General features: G+C 42.9%; 1 protein-coding gene across 9 annotated transcripts in view; it reads right to left on the reverse strand.

Annotated features, from left to right (window-relative positions):
- Positions 1 to 18,077, reverse strand: part of tenm4 (teneurin transmembrane protein 4) — a 149,768-nt gene that overhangs the window by 42,759 nt on the left and 88,932 nt on the right. For 5 of the 9 annotated variants that reach the window (XM_068714166.1, XM_068714142.1, XM_068714118.1 and 2 more), the window contains 6 exons: positions 16,504 to 16,704; positions 12,583 to 12,768; positions 10,098 to 10,124; positions 7,317 to 7,463; positions 6,146 to 6,362; positions 1,138 to 1,257 (listed from right to left, as the gene is read on the reverse strand). In XM_068714166.1, the coding sequence (XP_068570267.1) occupies positions 1,138 to 1,257; positions 6,146 to 6,362; positions 7,317 to 7,463; positions 10,098 to 10,124; positions 12,583 to 12,768; positions 16,504 to 16,704 (898 nt within the window). The remainder of the gene's footprint in view (positions 1 to 1,137; positions 1,258 to 6,145; positions 6,363 to 7,316; positions 7,464 to 10,097; positions 10,125 to 12,582; positions 12,769 to 16,503; positions 16,705 to 18,077) is intronic. The other 4 variants (XM_068714176.1, XM_068714158.1, XM_068714134.1 and 1 more) reach the window with 1 other exon arrangement.

Consider the following 18,077-nt stretch of genomic DNA (forward strand, 5'->3'; position numbering starts at 1 on the left):
AGTGCTGGTGACTGATAAAAGTGTCAGGAGGAAGTGGGGCTTGGAGAGCAAACACCAATTCATGCTGTGCTGTGATAGAGAGGCTTGGTTTGCCACAAGACCTTACTAACACTGACTACTATGAGAGATACCGAGGGATTGGAGGTTGTGAGAGTGTGCAATCTGATGCAAAAAAAAAAAAAAAACATGATCAGAGAAGAACACAACACTCTAGAGACAATGTTACCCAAAGTTCTTTCTCTCTGGCCTTTCTCTTTCACTCTAAGAAAGTAAGAGATGAAACACATCGAATCCAGCGAGAGGTTTTTGTCTGGATCTCTCGGAGTAACTCTACTGGTGCCAAAGCAGCTGGCACAGCGTCGCTCAGTCTTTGTCCACTTGTTTCATGAGAACACTTTCTCCAAGAGGTCTTGTGGTAGTGTAATGAGACATCAAGAAGCTACACAACGAGTTTACTGGTAACGTTTCCTTCTATCTTGCAGAAACAAAAAATATGTGGATTCGTCTGAGGAAGATAGCGGTAAAAATGTTTTGTTTGCATTCTTTTATTGACATATATTTAAAACAACCACACAACTAATTTAGCTTTATTTTGTCACCCATGACGTCTATGGCAAAAAAAAAATTGAGCTACAAAAAGAGCAGAGACAAATGCAAAGCAAATTAATTGCAAGTCTGATTAAGTGAGACAAAACTTAAATGTCTCACTTAATTCTGTAAATCTTCCTTTGTCAAATAAATAATGTCCATCTGCACTATGTTTCATGGCCCCAGTGAGCTGCTTTGAATTGGCATATTTTATTCTTTCCCCTCCCTGCTGCTACTGAAGCATAACTTATGAGTGTACCAGAAGGGCTTTGTTTGATTTCTCTGGGAATTGAGCCGAGAACTCCAAAATTGGACCAAATGAAAGCACAAAGCAGATCAATGGCGGCACAGTTTGCTGTGGCAACAGTGTTTTTTCTTTTCTTTTCCCCTTCCGTCATTAGAAATCAGCACAGCTTAACAACGCTATTTGACAATAATATAAATATCGTTGTCACATCTTTGTACAGAATATTTAGGCAGCGGTTGGTGGCATTTGCATTGCATCCCTTGTTTTGGTGTGGGTGTCAATATAAGGACAAGAGCTCTTACCTTCCATCCTGCCGGGTGATTGTGTAACCGTAGGACGGGTTGTTGATGAAACTGATGTTGACGCCAACCAGCGGTGTTCCATCCGAGGTCACTACTTGTCCACGGATGACACAAGCATGGCTGCACGGGAGAGAAAAAGGCCAAAAGCAGTTGCAATGATGAAATACTTTTTCGAGTATTGTAAAAAAACATACTGTAAGAATGGATGCTTTCAGAAGGAAATACTGTACACAATAAAAAACAAACAGCCATAACAGAAACAGAACAACCTAACGCCTCCTGGGATGTCTCTACGGGTTTTTTCATCCAGAATAATGAGATAAGAAAGCTTTACTTTGCTTTTGCTCTAATTAAAAAAAAGAGGATTTATCTTTTCCATTAGAGAATGCAAGAGAGGAAAATAATAGGACGGCAGATTGCAAGACTTGCTTGGCTGGTTATCAAGACCTTGACAGATTTCCAGACTGACATCAGGTCTCCAGAAGCTGCATAAATTAGATCTGATCATCAGTCCCCACCGATCAATAGTGGGAAGTCATCCAAATTCACCTCCTAATCTTACCGAACTGATGAGTTGAGACCTTGCTGTTTCACGTCTCTCCCCGTCGAGTTTTTGCCCATGTCATTAGCAAGGCCCAACTCATGTTCAGCCATTGTTTCTGTGGTCGTCCGCAAAAAAATCGGTCCCCTAACAAATGCCTCACTGCCACTTCTTCATTAGACCACGGCTATTTTTAATACTTTTGGGTCTTAAACACTGCCACGTACTGGAAACAATTAACACTAGTGTGTTAGTAGCTGCCCTCAACATGTCCTTACCAGAGGCAAGATCATTCACCCCACACAATCCTGGTCCCCAGAAACCCAGTTTTATGTTAATTAGGCCGGGTCTCCTTCAGAAGACCTTGGCTGTCCACCACTGCACTGTAAACAAGCAAGGAGATACTGTTCTGAGTCCTTGGGCTCGTACCCAAATAGCTATCTTTAATTCTATTTACATACAATTACTACTAAAGTTAGCGCAGCACGGGCCTAGCCGTCAACGATTAATCATTCATGCCAACAGTTTATTTTAGAGTCTTGTTTGAAGAGGCAATCATCCACATTTCCTTCAGACGGAGCTGAGAAAGTGGAACTATCTCCTTCCTGCCTCTGTGAGCCACATGGGGAGATGATTCTTCGCTGTCAAGACAAATGATTTAAATATTGACATCAAATAGAAGAGAAAGAAAGAGCAACAAAGGAGGCGTGAAGCATTCGCCGCAGAAACTTCCCCTCCGTGCGAGATTTCACTCGTCCAGTAGGATTCACAAAGTCAAAAGGGACCTTCACAATATCTCCAACCTCCAGTTACTCATACATCATCCGCAGAGGGCGCGTTAGGACATGTTGTGAACGCAGCAGGAAATCATCTCTAGTTCATGTGTTTTTTTTTTAAAGTGGAAGCATTATGGATAACAACACTAAGTCTAGTCAGGTCTTGGGGTGGAATTTGCCCCTGATGTCATGGAAGTTGTGACACTAAAACCGCCTGACTAACTTTTTAGACACGAGAAACTTGCACCATTGAAAACAAGCCGTTCTGAACTGACTCTCCCACCGATGTCTCCACAGGAAAACATTCCTGTTGTCCAACAGTGCTTGGATCAAGTTTGCTGTAAGATATGTTTTTTTGGGGGATAACACTAATGATACTTACAGCTAACAATTCTGTTCTATCAATTTGCCACAACTTGCCTGTTTCAGCACAGTTGGGTGTGCAGCTGTGGAACTTTTAAGGACACTGAACAACCTTTTGTGAGAAAATACAAAATGTCAAAGATAATAAGCGTCAACGACACACAGCAGTCACACGGTATAAAGTTGTCACAAAATTGGAAAATCCCCCCCTTTTGTCATTGTGTAATTGTGAGGAAACTACATGGCTCAGCGGTATTTCAGGCTAATAAATGGTACCGTCACCACAGAAGCAACAAAAACATAATTACCTATGCAAATTACTTGATTATAGGGTAAAGCCTGATGCAAATATAAGCCCTCTCTTTCCCTGCCTGTGTGTTACCCAGCATACTGAAGAGTGTACAATGAGGAGACGTCACTATGCATTTTTTGCTCTCCAAATATATAATGCTACTAAAAGGGATAGAGCACAAGGAGGAGAAAACAAACAAGATATTTTCAGACACTAAAGGCCTAATGCTAATAAAAGAGTTATAAAGAAAATAAAGAAAACGCAAGCCTGTAAAAGAAACGAATGGCTTCTGCCTTGCTATTATAAACCAGCTATCAATCTTTGCTCAAATTGTTCTATGGACAAAGTCCCTGTTTACTATTCAAGTCAGCATTCACTGTTGAGCTTAGGAACTCTCTTGTATTGTGTGTCATGGCGGAGAGTCAAGACCCTTTTACGCAGTGGCAGATGCTTTATTCAGTGGCACCTTTGCAGCTTTTTCGTGGTGGGAAACATCAGAAATAGCACTCGAACATGTCTACTAGCATGAGGAAGCGGTTAATGGATCAATGAAGAGAAGATCAGGTGGCCAGGGCAGGCGTATCGGGATGATGCTGAGACTGTGCCTGTAAGGCTCATCAGAGGCCCCGAGCCCCCTGTCATAACCGCTCATATCTGTCAGTGGGCGGGGAATGAATACCAAGCATAAATAATAGATTATCACTGATATTTTTAGGTGAGCCAAGGCCTCCAATCCTGTAGCTCATCTCTGGACTCTTGATTTTACTTATTTATGGGCTGCATCTTCTGGCGAGAGAGAGGGACAGGAGTATTACTCAACCCTCTGCGCCTCTTCCACTGTCCAGTGAAGAACTGCAAAATGTTGAGTGGTTCTCGAAAGGCCATAAAAAACGTCAATGAGGAATAATGTCACAAAGTGCTTTTCTCAAGTATTCGGCTGACACTTGCTTAAATAGTAAAAGGCAGAGTTAAGAGTTTGACGACGGTTTATGTTGTTGATAAAAATGCCTGATCATATGCAGATGTCGAACAGTGTGACAAATAAATGACACAAAAATGTCTAGTGCTTTTATTGTGAAAGGTAAGAACAGAAGGAGTGGATGTAGTATGTGCTAACTTTGTTAAGGTTAAAAGCAGCCATTCCGACTAAGGAGCCTCCATGTTGTTGTTTTATAATCCTAAAAAATATAGGCGCAACTCAACCCGTCCCGCACAATGTGATTGGTTGATGCTTTTATTACAGAATAATCCAACTCCTTCGAGAAAAAATGACGTCTCTTTTTCGCCGCGTAATATCACGTTCTGCGTGACAGTAATGACAAATTAACAGTTAAAAAACAAAATTGATGTGTGAATTAAGCAAACAAAAGAAACATGCGTATAAAGGCTTTAAGAAATGAAAGAGCCACATGCTGAATACTGAGGGTGTTTTACTGCAAACAATGAGGTAAGATGCACAGCATTAGGGTGGCAAACAGCACATTATTTAAATATTTCAACAAGCACACAATGCTTGGACGTGTCGTGTTGCAGATTATACTAATGGAAATGATCTTGCTTGAGCAAAGACACTTTTGAAATCGATTTTTTTCCTTCAACACCAAAGCAACAGCTCTGCCGGACTAAAAATAGTAATGTTTGAAACTACAACCTTCTGCCATCACTTTGAACAGAAGAAGTAAAAAGCCTCAAATAACAACTCCACACTGTGAAGTTTGTTTGATTCCTCTGCTGGTTTTGACACCATTTTAGAGTATTTTATCACCATGGGCAAAAATTTGAAAATATTCTCAACATATTGTATTCTCAATTTATTTTGTTTTGACTGTTGTCTGTTTGTTTCACAGAAGTATAATACGCCAGGATGAGAGAGATCCATAAGCAAGTGGGATGCAAATAAGGTGACAAGCGATTAAAGATGAAAAGAGAAGGAGACAAAGGGAAAGAGAGGCAGGGCAATCTTATGGGACTTTGACAGCCATCCTGCCTGATATGAAAGCGCCTCAGATTCCATGGCTGGGGTGTCGTGGGCTCTGCCTCTGGGAGTGGGCCTCAGATGAATTACAGTAAAAGTAATCACAATACATGAATATGAGATGCCTTCTGTGCAAGGGATGCTCCGTGCTTTTTGCCCCATTCTGTTTGTCCATCATCATCTGTCCATCATCTTTCTAGTTATGCACACATCCGGTCCCTGCCCATCTCAGCCTCTGCGCCGCCTATAGCGGCCTCCACTCTTTCATACAGACATTTTGGTTTTGGTTAAAAAAAAAGCAAGTGTTTTACGCTCTGTAAGTGCACCAACCACAGGATCGTGACTGCACCGGCCTACATTAATAATGAAAGCCACTGATTGATTTGTGCTTGCGCCTGAAATGTCAATACTTAAAAAAGAGATGTTAGCTATAATGCAAGTTCAGACTAGATCACAGTTTAATCAATTGAAAATTAGCGGAGTAGCTAAAAAAATGGAGTGTGGGACTTTTACACGTCTCTCACATTCAAGTCATTGCCAAACAATGAGGATTAAAACTATCGCCGCCAGGGAAAGCTCAAATACCGGATTTGTGTTGTCTGGTGTGTTTTATGTCAACCAGCCAGAGCTAAGGGGGTCCGGAAAGACTATGTAATATGGCAGGAGCTATGGCAGGAAATCTTAAGAAGAGTCAAAGAAAAGTTCCTCGAGTGAATGCTCCAGATAAAAAAAAGAAAGTGATCGTCGACGAGGACAAACTCAACTGCAGGCAGCGTCAATAGTGTTTGTGTAATTACTCTCTTTGCCAGAGGAGGGAGACAAAAGTTCTGCACTGCAGCTTTAAATTCAGCGATGACTAATTCAACTGACTCAACTGAATGAGTATGAGCTCCCAAGAGATTGATGCATGATCTTTCTTTTTTTTCAACAAAAAAAAGAAAGAAAAAAAATGAGAATTCAATTTAATATTGATTCCCAGGTGAACATCAGCTTTCATCGTGTTACAATGTGATGGCTGTCACTGCTTGGTGTCTGCTGAGAGTAATGCGCAAGTCACTCACTTTCCGTCGAAGGGGTTGGCTCCGGGGATGATGTGGGTGCTGTCTCGGCCCACCAGGAAGTACACCCGGTCGTAGAAGGTCTGCAGGTTGCTCTGTGAAGAGGACATCTGTGTCTCCTGGATGATGTCCAGGGGGTCCGGGGAGCCAACACACAGAGAGGTGGTGTGACAGGTTGCCTGCAGACAGCAGTCTGGATCCATGCAGTCCACCAGGCCATCTAACAAGGTCAAACATGTCACACACACACACACACACACACACACACACACACCCACACACACACACACACACACACACACACACACACACACACACACACTCTCTAATTAACAACAGCCTGGACACACACCTGGCAAAAGAAACTGAGCATATATAGCTGAGCCACTGGGGCATTAAACATTTTGACCGTTGTTTTACTACATGATTGGAGCCATGTCATGTACAACTCTGTCCTGGAGAACATTTGAACACCGCCAGAATTGCTTTGGATCCCTATCTGTAATTTGCATGAAATAATACAAGACAGAAAGAGCTGCTGTGCGATGCACTTTACTTTTCCTAAAGTGGGTCATTGGACTCCCTACCCTTTGCTTTCAGGGGCCTATCTGGCCAGATGGGTGATAAAAATAAACCCTGCTGTCAGGAGTCAGTCAAATCCCCAGCAGCACCCCTTCTTTGCCAGTGAGAGCCCTGTAGTCGCTGCAAAGTGATGTGGGGGCGGGCGGACAAACAGCCCCTGCATAAATAAGGGATGCTATCCCATAGCTCAAGCCCAGAATGAGGTCTGGAAGAAAGGAAGTCACGTCTTCCACTTGGCCTCAAGAGTGGTGCAGCCTCCTGGCTGGCTCTGTGTGTGTGCCTGGCTCTGCTCGGGGCTAGTTAGCGGGCAGAACGAGGACTTCCTCCTGAGGCCAGCCCATGCTCAGAGGCCTCAAGGCAGCTACGCCGCTTTTTAATAAAAACCTTGTTGTCCAGGTGACTGCCTGGAAGCTATTCCTCCTCCTCACCTGCATAAGACTACAACTGAGCTTGGAAAGCATAAAGCAGGTACAGTGTATTCTCAAGCACAAAGGGGGTTCATTCTGTAGTCAAATCATGTCTAGTTAAGAGTCCCTGTGGATGCTCGGCCGGTGTCAGAAGGCATTGGTGTGTGTTGTTTTTGTGATTTTACCTCCATCGTTGTCCTTGACATCACCGCAGGCCGTTTCCATAGAGGTGTCACAGCCAGTGCCCCTCCAGCCCAGCTGGCACACACAGTACCAGCCATTGTTACCCAGAGTGCACCTACCATTTCCATTGCACAAACCAGGACAGCCCTCTGTGCAACAAAAAGGGACAAAAGACAGAGGTCGGCACAGAACTTCAAATAAAGCAGGATAAATGCCTGAGCACAAACACCAACGATAAAACAATGTGGGCCTGCTGATGACAATGGTTTGCTGCTAACATTTCTCTGACGAAAGTCACGTCGAGATTTTCAAATGGGTGCGGTTGACTATAATGACTCTCAGCTGAAGTTGATTAATTCAATACACCTTTTGTGAAGCTTCTAATATCCCTTTGCAGTAAAATCAGATAAGAGAGATCTTCTAAATCAATATTCACTCATTACTACAGTAGATTGGTCTCCTGTATCTGCGCTACTACAGCTGGATAATGAGAGCAGTGGTGTATGTGCTGGCATTCCCGCACATAATTGGATCAGTATTTATGTGACTTGGAATGTGACCGTCATAATGATCATAGCATTACTGCTACTGAATGAGCAGCAAAAAGGCTGCATTAGTTATTATTGGAAAAAAAAAAGCTTGACTGTATATCATATTATTTACTCTCTTTTTTGATCAATAACATTATTCCTTCTGGCAGAGCGTGTGCTCTGTCATTAGGAGAAGCAGAATGAATAGGCGTATAAGGCTTTGCTCAGTAATATTATACAGGGGAGGACTTTACGTGCCCTGTGTTCCCGGCCATGTGACCCCAGGGGAGCTAAAGGCAGACTGGAGCAGACCGACAGGTGAAACATTCCCCTGGTTCTCTCCGGATGGGTCCTCACAAGGGTATACATCAGAGGATTATCTCACCCATTCTAGGGCTGTTTGGCATTTATCTGGTACCTTGCGATTCGGATCCCCTCGCTGAGGGAGAGGGTAACATCTCAAGATATCAAACGCACGCGTCTGTCACAGTTTGTGTTGTTAGCGAGCTGCCTTGGTAGAGAGAATGCTAAGCTGACCCATTTTATCAACAAGAGAGAGGCTGGGGCGACTGTCTCGATGCTCTTACATCACACAGGGAGAATAGGAGTGGGAGCATGAGAGAGCAAGGAAGGAAGAGAGACGAGTGCGGCGAGAGGGAGAAATGTATTGAAGGGAGAAATAACAGATGAAGCAAGAAACAGTGATGAGAAGGGAATACAGAGAAGTGTTTAGAAAGCTAAAGGGCAGAAGCAGTAGACTAGATGGGTGTTGTAGATCACATGGTTAGCCGAGGAATGCATCGGTTGCATTTTGGTTGTTGCAATACAGAGAAAGGACAGTATAATGACATGAGTCATAATACAGCCATGGGTCAATGAACGATCCACATTTATGCCTTATAAATGGTGATTTAAAAAAATGAACAGCAGGACTAAATTCAATTTTATTGGAACAACAAAATACTGGCAAATATCTCTGACCTTTGTGTAATTCCTTTCCGTTCTTCTATCATAGAAAGCCACTATATAATATTTCATTGTTATAAATGTTTAATATTGAAATATAATGAAGCTTTTAGCCATGTTGACTCATGACACATGGCAACCTGCAATTCACCTTTCATTTATATGTTACACTTATACTATAGAGCAGAATCATGGGAGCTGAAGGGCTCCTTTGAATCTCTCTCTCTCTCTCGCTCTCTCTCTCTCTCTCTCTGTCTCTCTCTCTCTCTCTCTCTCTCTCTCTCTCTCTATATATATATATATATATATATATATACAGTATATATATTTAAAAAGGTGAATAACAAAAGGAGCAATTGAGAAGCAGACTGATGAACAATGGGGACTGTGGAGCATTCAAAACTGGAAGAAAAATATATAATCCCATCTCAATTTTCTTCTCGTTTCCCTGAAGAAATGGCACTCACAGTCGAAGTCTAATGCCATTAGAGAGTGTCTTGCCTCCGAGACACGTTTGGACATTAGCCGTCCTTTTATCGAGCGAATGGACAAAACAACTCCGGTTGGACCAGTGGAGACGGATGATTAGTAAGCTCCGAATGTTTATCACAAGGATAAATAAAGATCCGCTCTCTGTTGGCACCGGTTCAACTTAATTGGCAGCCCTTTCAGAGTGGAGCCCCCTGCAGAGCCGTGCCCGCCTGAAACAGCTCCAAACGTGAGGCTGCGAGTGTTCGAAAGGACTCCTCTGGCAGCCGCTCTCGTGCCAGGTGGTCCATTACCAAGGACACAGTGAGAGTGAGAGAGGGTGCTGGAGGCAGAGAGGCAGGGTTGCTGCAGAGCCTCCACCCCCTGCTTGCCCTGCACCAACCAGACCATGAACTCTTTTAATTAGAGAGGATGCGGCCTCAGCACCTATCAAGCCCTGCTCACAGCTGCACACTCATCCATAATGCATGGAGCAGGTTATGAAGCCCCTTTCCCGACACCCCCCACCTCTATCGAGAAAGCAAGGGCGCACACAAACCAAATACCCAACACGTATAGAAAGCGGCACAACTTGACTCACCAGGTGTGAAAGTGCTAAGAGGAGATTAGCGTGTGACAATATGGCAAAAAAGTTGATGGGAGGTGGGGATCTTTAGAATGAGTTGTTTGGAGGAGCGTAGTGTTTGTATATGTCAATGTGGGGGAGGAAGAGCATGGTGTGTGTGTTCATGATTCGTTAATGCCGGCTGGAGTTACGATGGCAGGAGGGCAAAATAGAAGGAAGGAGGAATGTCATACCTTTCACTACCTTATCCAGATAGTGAGCTTGGGAGATAAAAGACAGGACATATAAGGGAGGTTTGAACAGTGCCACTTCCATGACAAGACAGCAAGGCAAGGTGTTAGTTTACATTACAGAAGGTAAATAAATAAATAAAGGAAAAGTGCAGTCATGAAGCAAAACCATGCAGTACAAGCAACACAACAAATACGATCCAACACAGAGGGAGAGAGGGATGGAGACTGAAAAAAGACAGGGGGGTTGTGGAGCACAGGAGAGTGAGAGAGAGAGAGAGATAATTAAAGAAAAAGTAAGAGAGAGAGCAAAAAAAAGTGATATCTTCAGAAATAACATTTCAATCTCTGCCCATTTATCAACTGCCAGGATCGGCAGGATATCTCAGGGGAGTATTTCAAAAGCAACGTGATTGATGCACATATTACCGCCCTTAAACCTCTCAAGCAATATCGCACAGGGGGTCAGGATGTTTCAACAAAAAGGCGCGTTTAATCTCGAAACACCTCTTTAGACGATGAGGTCACCAGAGGCTCCGGCGTTGGAGGGGGCTGGATCGGACCTCCCGCTCTCCACAGCATGAGGCTCTGGGGCCAATGCAGAGCTCTCAATAATGAAAATTGATTCAAATTGAGATCTTTGGCTTCTTAATGGATGACACTGAGGAATATTCTTGTTGAGGGAGCGGGGATCTCAATATGGCACTTATAAAAGGCCCATCAATAATGTAAGGCCAGCGTATAAAACATTCACAGACTGAGTCAAGGCTCTGTACTGAAGCAGCTCTGCCCCGAGATATGCATGAGAATACTGCGCGAGAAAAAGCATCTTTCTATTTGAAAATGGAATAAAGCGTTCACCTATGAGACCAGCATTCTCAACTTTTGTCCCATCTCCCTGGTGACCTCTATGTGTGGGAGTTTCTGTTCAATGAAAGGCTGTGGCAGAGAAGAAAGAGAGGGCTATTGTTTTCTGACTTCCTCTCTGATGCTCGAGCGGTTGGATCATAGAATAAAAGAGATTGCGCTACCGTGTCAGTTGGCAACTGTCAACTGGGTAGTTTAACCTAGATGATTGGATCGTATTTTATATGATTGCCACATATTGTTTTATGTAAAAGCAGTATCTACTAACTACAACATTTATATAAATGTGGAACAAAACATATCTCCCTCTGAAATATAGTGTAGTAGAATAAATAAATACATTTATTGGAAATACTCAATTAAAGTACCTGTGTCTCAAAATTGTACTTAACTTTAATACTTGAGTGAAAGCATTCAGTTACTATCCACCAATAAACCGAAGCAATAAAAATGAAATCTAAAAAAAAATATATAGAAGAGAAGAAGAGACAATGGATGGCACACAGGGGACGAATGGTAAAGTTGCAGGCATCACATGTACTTTGGATGGTCTCCTCTGCTCTTTAGAGGAGGTTTGACAGTCCTGATGTCAAACATCATGCAGCTAAGTACATTAAAACACTCGTCTTAATGAGCTTAAAGTTACACTTTGACGATGAAACTGTCAAACTTCAGGACATCCATCAGCTTAACTTTTGTCTTTTTGGCAGCGGGCATTTCAAACAGATGAGTGAGGTCACAAACAGTGGTGAACTATGCTTACTTGCAGCCTGGCTGTGTCTGTTGCTAATATTAACATAATACTGCAGTCACTAATTCTCTAGGATAAGCAAATGCTCACAATGAGGAACGCGACCTCTTCAGGAAGTAGAAAATAGCAAACATACTGAGAGTACATTTTAAATAGAAAGGGTGACGTACATTTGGCAAAGATGAGTTGGCTCCTTTTACCTCTTTACTATTCTCTCTGTAAAGGATTTTATCAAAAAATGAAAGTAGCCAACAGTATCAACCCCTTGAACCACTGCTGGCATACTCCGCTAAAGGATTATGAAATCCACTACAAAACAGTTAATGACTTCCCTCTACAACACAATGAAAACTCAGTCGAAAACTTTTTCCTCGGTTGAAGTGAGCCAATGCTTTCAAGATAGGCCTTGACATGGAGTAAAGGTCTTGAAAACTTAACTTCTGCAAGTGTGTTCACTGAGGAACAATTGTTAAGTGTAAACACAGAGCAAAACGTGGTTGTTGATCGGCTCACAATGACCCACATATCAGCATTTTGAAATAAATAGCAAATGGAAAGGGAGAAAAGAAAGAGATGTGGAATAGGATGGGTAAAAATGAAAGGAACACCTTAGCACATTCCCACATTAAAATGCATGAAGGCAAGCCTCAGATCCTTGAGTAAACCTGTTCATGCTCTACCGAGTTGCACAAATTCAATTAAGCATGCTTTTCCCTCTCTTCTCCAACTGGACCCTTCCCCTCACACCCAGTGCTTCATACCCACGCAGAAGGACAGACACAGGCCTTTGTTGCCCCCCCATCCCACCCTAGACACTTCCCTAACACACACAGAGTCCCCCACCAATACCAAAACCTCTTCCCCTCCTACCGATAGTGCAGTGTTCTCCGTTCCACCCTGGACTGCATTCACATTTGCCGTCCCTGCAAGTGCCGTGTTCGTTGCAGCGAGGGTGACACGCCCTCTGGTCACACCCGGTGCCCATCCAGCCGTCGTCACAGCGGCAGGTGCCCGACACACAAATGCCATGGCCACCACAGTCCGCTGCACAAATCTCTGTGGGAGACAGGGACATAGGAAAAAAAAAAAAAAAAAAAGAGTGGGGGATGACAGACAGAAAAGAGGGGGGGGGTTTGGGGGAGTGACGGGACAAGGCAACAAGGGTGAAGAAAAAGACAAATCCAAGAGTTATTGTCAAGGAAACGCAGCCACGCTCCACTACCTTGTCTGATGGCAGCTGAAAAGAAATTCCTGCACCTCATAAGGGGCAATCCTTTTTGACAATACAAATCTAATAAGTCCATTATATAGAAAAGACATGGATTGTGGCGGTTTTAGCAGACTTATTCTTCTCCTTGCCTCTTCTTCTCTTTGTGAAGTCAACCTCTTTCCGACACAGAGGGGGTGAAGAGGTAAAAAAATAAATAAAATACAGCTGGCACTTCTTGTCGGAATGAAAACAATATCAGCACTGCCATGTTGATTAAACTGTAAAACGTACTATATTTTGGTTGTACATGCTGAGTTCACAGCCACATTACTATGAGCTAAAGGCAGGAAGTACGGCTCCACTGAATTATTCAAGGCATATTCAGGGCATGATTCAAGGCATGAGATGTCAATATGCTGTTTTTATTCTACCTGAGTGCAGTGCGCCACGGGAAGAAGTACATTTGCGGAATGAAGGCGACTGAGAGACAGAACCACAGAAAAGCTCGGCTGACGCTTTTGTGTGGCAGCTGAAAGACCTCCCTGACAGGCTGCGATAGAGCCTGGGACATTACCCGCGTCTCACGAACTCGAGGGAGAGCGTGACAAGAAGAAAAGCTCACAGAAATTAAACGCTGACATATTTATTATGAATCTCATTGAAATGTTAACCTCTTTGTAAACTTTAGTGTTTAAAAAAAAAAAAGAGAAAAAAAAGAGAGGCTTAGCAGTATGGGCAACGAGGAACAATTAGCTTGGCTTATTAGCCAAGCTAATTCAAATGTGACCGCAGGGGACCTAACTGGAGGTAAAATCTTTTACTAAGTCAATTACTGCCTTTACAGGGCCGATTTCGTCATTGCTACAAATTAGATATGAGTGGTATTTTCAACCACAAACCATAACATGACATTACCAGTGTGAAAAGCTTTTAAAAAAAAAAAAAAACACTCCCCTGCTAATTGCAGTTTAGCACTTAATCTAGCAAATGCTAATTGTACACCGGACTTTTGTTAAAGAGGTACAGTATGCTAGCAGCATTTGGATTGGTGCCCCTTATGACTGCTTAAACTGCAAAAAACATAACCATGGAAACGTAGAATATCAGAACAGGATTCAGTAAAAGGCTCATCACTTCAGTAATTCAGTAAAAAGCTCATCACTCATTTTCAAGTAATTATTGTGGAAATATGCCTTCTATTGCCTCTAAAGACGGCATTAACACAGTTATAGAGGAGGTGCTAATGAACATAATGAGCGTCTTGAGTGAATTCATTAACATATAAGTTGGGAGAGAAAAAAAATGAACCTACCAGTTCCTTTCTCAGATTTATTAGAGCACATCCTGGTCAGAGGAAAACAGACTCAAACTGACTGTGAGACAACTGTTCACTTGGAACAAAGGAGAAACCTTTAACGTGATAAAGATGCAATTACAGCCTGCAGGCAAACCCTCATTATCCGTGGCCAGAGGAGTCAACAGTGAGAAATACCCCCATCCCCACGATGGCCGTTACCATTTGCACTGAAGGGCTGTGTAAACAAACTTTCCTCTGGGTGGGAAAATGGCAAAAACGGCATAAAAACACACATATTAAAGGACATAAAACCTCAGGCATTGTTTTATGGCTTGTAACAGCATTACTTCCAACTGTGCGCACCCAGGTTGTACAGTGCCAAAGCCCCATGAGAAAATTTGTATGTGACTTAAAAGTGTTGGGGGGGGAGAATTAAAGAATCTAGAAAGATATATTGAAAGCCTTCCATCTTTTTCTTCCACCAAACTGTAAGAAAATGGGCAGCTAGCTGTGCTACACCACCACCGAGCTTGTTGTGTTAGACCACAGAAAGCTCTACAATGAACAGGATAAAGGCGGATAAAGAGCCAACTTATCGTCATTTACAGAGCCCTTTCTCTGCGAGGCAAACTCAGACTAACTGGCCGTTTCCCTCAAAATCCCTGGGATTATCGAATAGGTCATTGTGTATGCTTGGAAGATAAAGGGATTCCTGGATCTAAGTGACTGCTGTACTAAAACTCTCGTTTCAGAAATATTTTGTGAGAAAACAAATTATGTTGTCTAAATGAAAGCAGCTTACGGCTGCAACTGACTCGGCCTTTGACAAAAACAGAGCTGATGAACTGATTATCAACATATCAGAGTCCTGCTCAAACTGAGCTGTCTGAAGATTTAATCTGCCAGAGAATGATCGTAAAACATTAATACAGTCTCACATGAGCGTTTTATAGAGTGAATTTTTTCAGCTGGCTACAGTTCAAAAAAAAAAAAAAATCTAGAATTTTTGCATCTGCCAACACTGAAAGCAAGTGATGTTATATACCTACATTTGACAGCTTTTTAACAATCTACGCCTGAGTTCACTGAGGTTTTTCAGTAAAATATTTCTTTGGTAAATGTGAGCAGGCAGGCAGCCTGTCAAGAGGTGAACCTGAATTGTGCACGGCTTTTTTTCAGCCTCAGAGCCTCTAGAAGGTATATTCTAGCTGTAAAACTGTATCTGATTCTCAGCCTATTCTGACTACCAAGAGAGAAAGTTCCCCGTGGACGAAATGAACACAATGGGAACAATCCTCCGGAGCAGAAAAGAGCTATCATCAGCTGTGAGCCTTGTGCCAACGTGAAGAAAGCCAGAACTCAAGAAAGAGCATTAACTTGCATTAGATCATGCCTCTGACAATATCCCCGCTCTGCGCGTTTCCCTCTCTTCTCCGGCTGCCAGCTAACCATGTGGAGCTTCGAGGATGAAACCATTCGTAAGAGAAATGTCGTTTGGAGCAAAACCAAACCAGAATTTGATTGCTAGCTGTGGACCTCCGACTGATCACTGATGTGAATGATTGAGGCTTTTTATGTAAGCCCTTTTCTTTTTAACATAATCAGAATTGTTTACTTCTGCGAGGAGCCTAGCAATTATCAAAGTTAAATTGAATCAGGCAGTGAAATAAATTCAAACAAAAAAGAGAGGGATTTTATCAGAGATGAAGCGACAGAGATGTCGAGGTCATTGCAATGTTGTTTGCCAGTTGTGAGGTATTAAAATGCAAACGCAATTATTGAAGGTTAAGAAATTATACTTGATACTGTGAAATATTCAGAGATCGTGCCGACTATTTCTCATGAGTTGAGGATCGATAAGTGTGAGAGGTTACATAACTGAGAAGGGTATAACTACAAATATAGGTATGACTAAGGATGCGATCTGACCAGAGTGATAAAACTGTGAAACAATCACCTGATGTTATGTGTTCTGTCTTTACTTACTCACTTCATAAATAAATGATGCTTTGTTTTTTAATGCAATGCTATATTTATATTTAAATGCCAACCCTTAAATTTGTACAATGACCATCAATTTTTAACAAGCCGCGAGATAAGTACAAAATTATGGCCTAAATGTTGAAAACAGCAAAAAAAGGAAAATAATTATAGTAATTATAGTTTATGCAATATTTTCTGTGAATGCATTGACTTTTTCTGCTTGGTAATCGGAGGTAATTCAGCACTGATCTGTGAAAAGGAATGCTGCCAGTGTGTACTCTCATCTGAGGGAAGCACTCACCTGTGGAGCAGTCATGGCCCGTCCAGTTGGGATCGCAGCTGCAGGTTCCGGTGTCTGCCAGGAACGCTCCGTGTCCAGAGCACTGGTCCATGCAGGACGCCCTGGGGCTCTCGCATCCTGGCCCGCCCCACCCCACAAAGCAGTGGCACTCTCCCTGGACACACACCCCTCGGCCTGAGCATGTCGGGTCCAGGCAGTCCACTAAAAGGGGTTGCAAAGAGACAGTGTTAAGACACACCAGTCACCTGCTGCTTGCCTTGTTCAGAGGCAATCTGGCATCTCTATTTGAGCCTGACTGGAATGACAACCGGGGTGGGCCGCAGCTCAGCTGCGACTGGATGAATGTACAGAGGGAACTTAAGAGAAAATGTCGCGAGGAGGCCCACTTTCTCCGGCACCGGAGACAAGATTTACAGACAAACTAATTAAATGGCACTGGGGCCTGTGGTACCAAAGTACAGGTAGTGCCCATGCTCCTGCTGGCATGGTCCCATCAACTCATAATGAAAATTTCTTCCAAGGACGGACGGTGCCTTAATAGGAGCTTGTTTCTCTAAAATGAGAGCCACGAGGATGAGTAGTTCAAAGCTGGAAAAAAACAAAACCCACATTACCAGAAAACTGGGTAAAGCATGGAAAAAAGCCCGGAGCATCAGTTAGACTTCCTAGGCATGCTCCACTCTCGTTTACAGACTATTTGAAGATCACTGCGACGGAGGAAGCCTTGCACTTGCTTCCCTCTGCTGCATCTTTCTTTCGTGCACTGTATCTGTGTTCAGTTCATGGGTTCAATTAGTATGCAAAGATCATATTAATACGTGCTTCTATAACATCCGGTCTCTTGACATCTTGTCAAATGAATGCTTGCTTTGTAAGGCACCAGAGTTGTGGGAGCATACAATAAAATTAATAAAATTCCCTCTACCAGACAATAACTGCACGGTACACACAGATGGCAAATGGGCCCCAAGCAGGAGCAATGTCTAGCTCTTGAGAGCAGCAGGCCCTGCCATGGCAGCTCCCCTTTACCATGACATAAATGGGTAAAAAGGCCGTCATAGTAAGACAAACAGGATCTCTCGCCTCTTAGCAGATGGTTTGGGCACAAGGCACAAAGATCAGAGGCTAACTGACAAGAAACTCTCTCCTGGCAATTAATCATCGAGGCTGAAGGTCGCACGGAAGAAAGGTAGAAATGTTAAAGGGCCCTCGTCCACATTCCCCTCCACTCCTTATGGCCAACACTCCACCCCAAAATAGAATGGGGGCCTATGGATGTCACAAAGCCCCATTTATCAAACTCCCGGGGTCCATTTTTCATCTTGAAATGAGAGCCTTCAACAGCTGACAAACACAATGGCTCCTTCAATCTTATCTGGTCAAGCCTTATCCGTCACCGTGAATGTGGACTTCCTAATGGATTAACATTATACTTTGCGTATGAATTTCCGACAATAAATGGACTGTTTCTATTATCGTAACGACTTATATGCATGATTTATACAGAAAGTCATCTAGGATGCATATTGTGAAGTGTTACGGCCACAACAATCTTCATAAAGGATGTCCTGTCT

This window comes from Cebidichthys violaceus, unplaced genomic scaffold (genome assembly GCF_023349555.1).
Source record: "Cebidichthys violaceus isolate CVI_PGR_0920_01 unplaced genomic scaffold, fCebVio1.0.p SCAF_1, whole genome shotgun sequence".
Lineage (NCBI taxonomy): Eukaryota > Metazoa > Chordata > Actinopteri > Perciformes > Stichaeidae > Cebidichthys > Cebidichthys violaceus.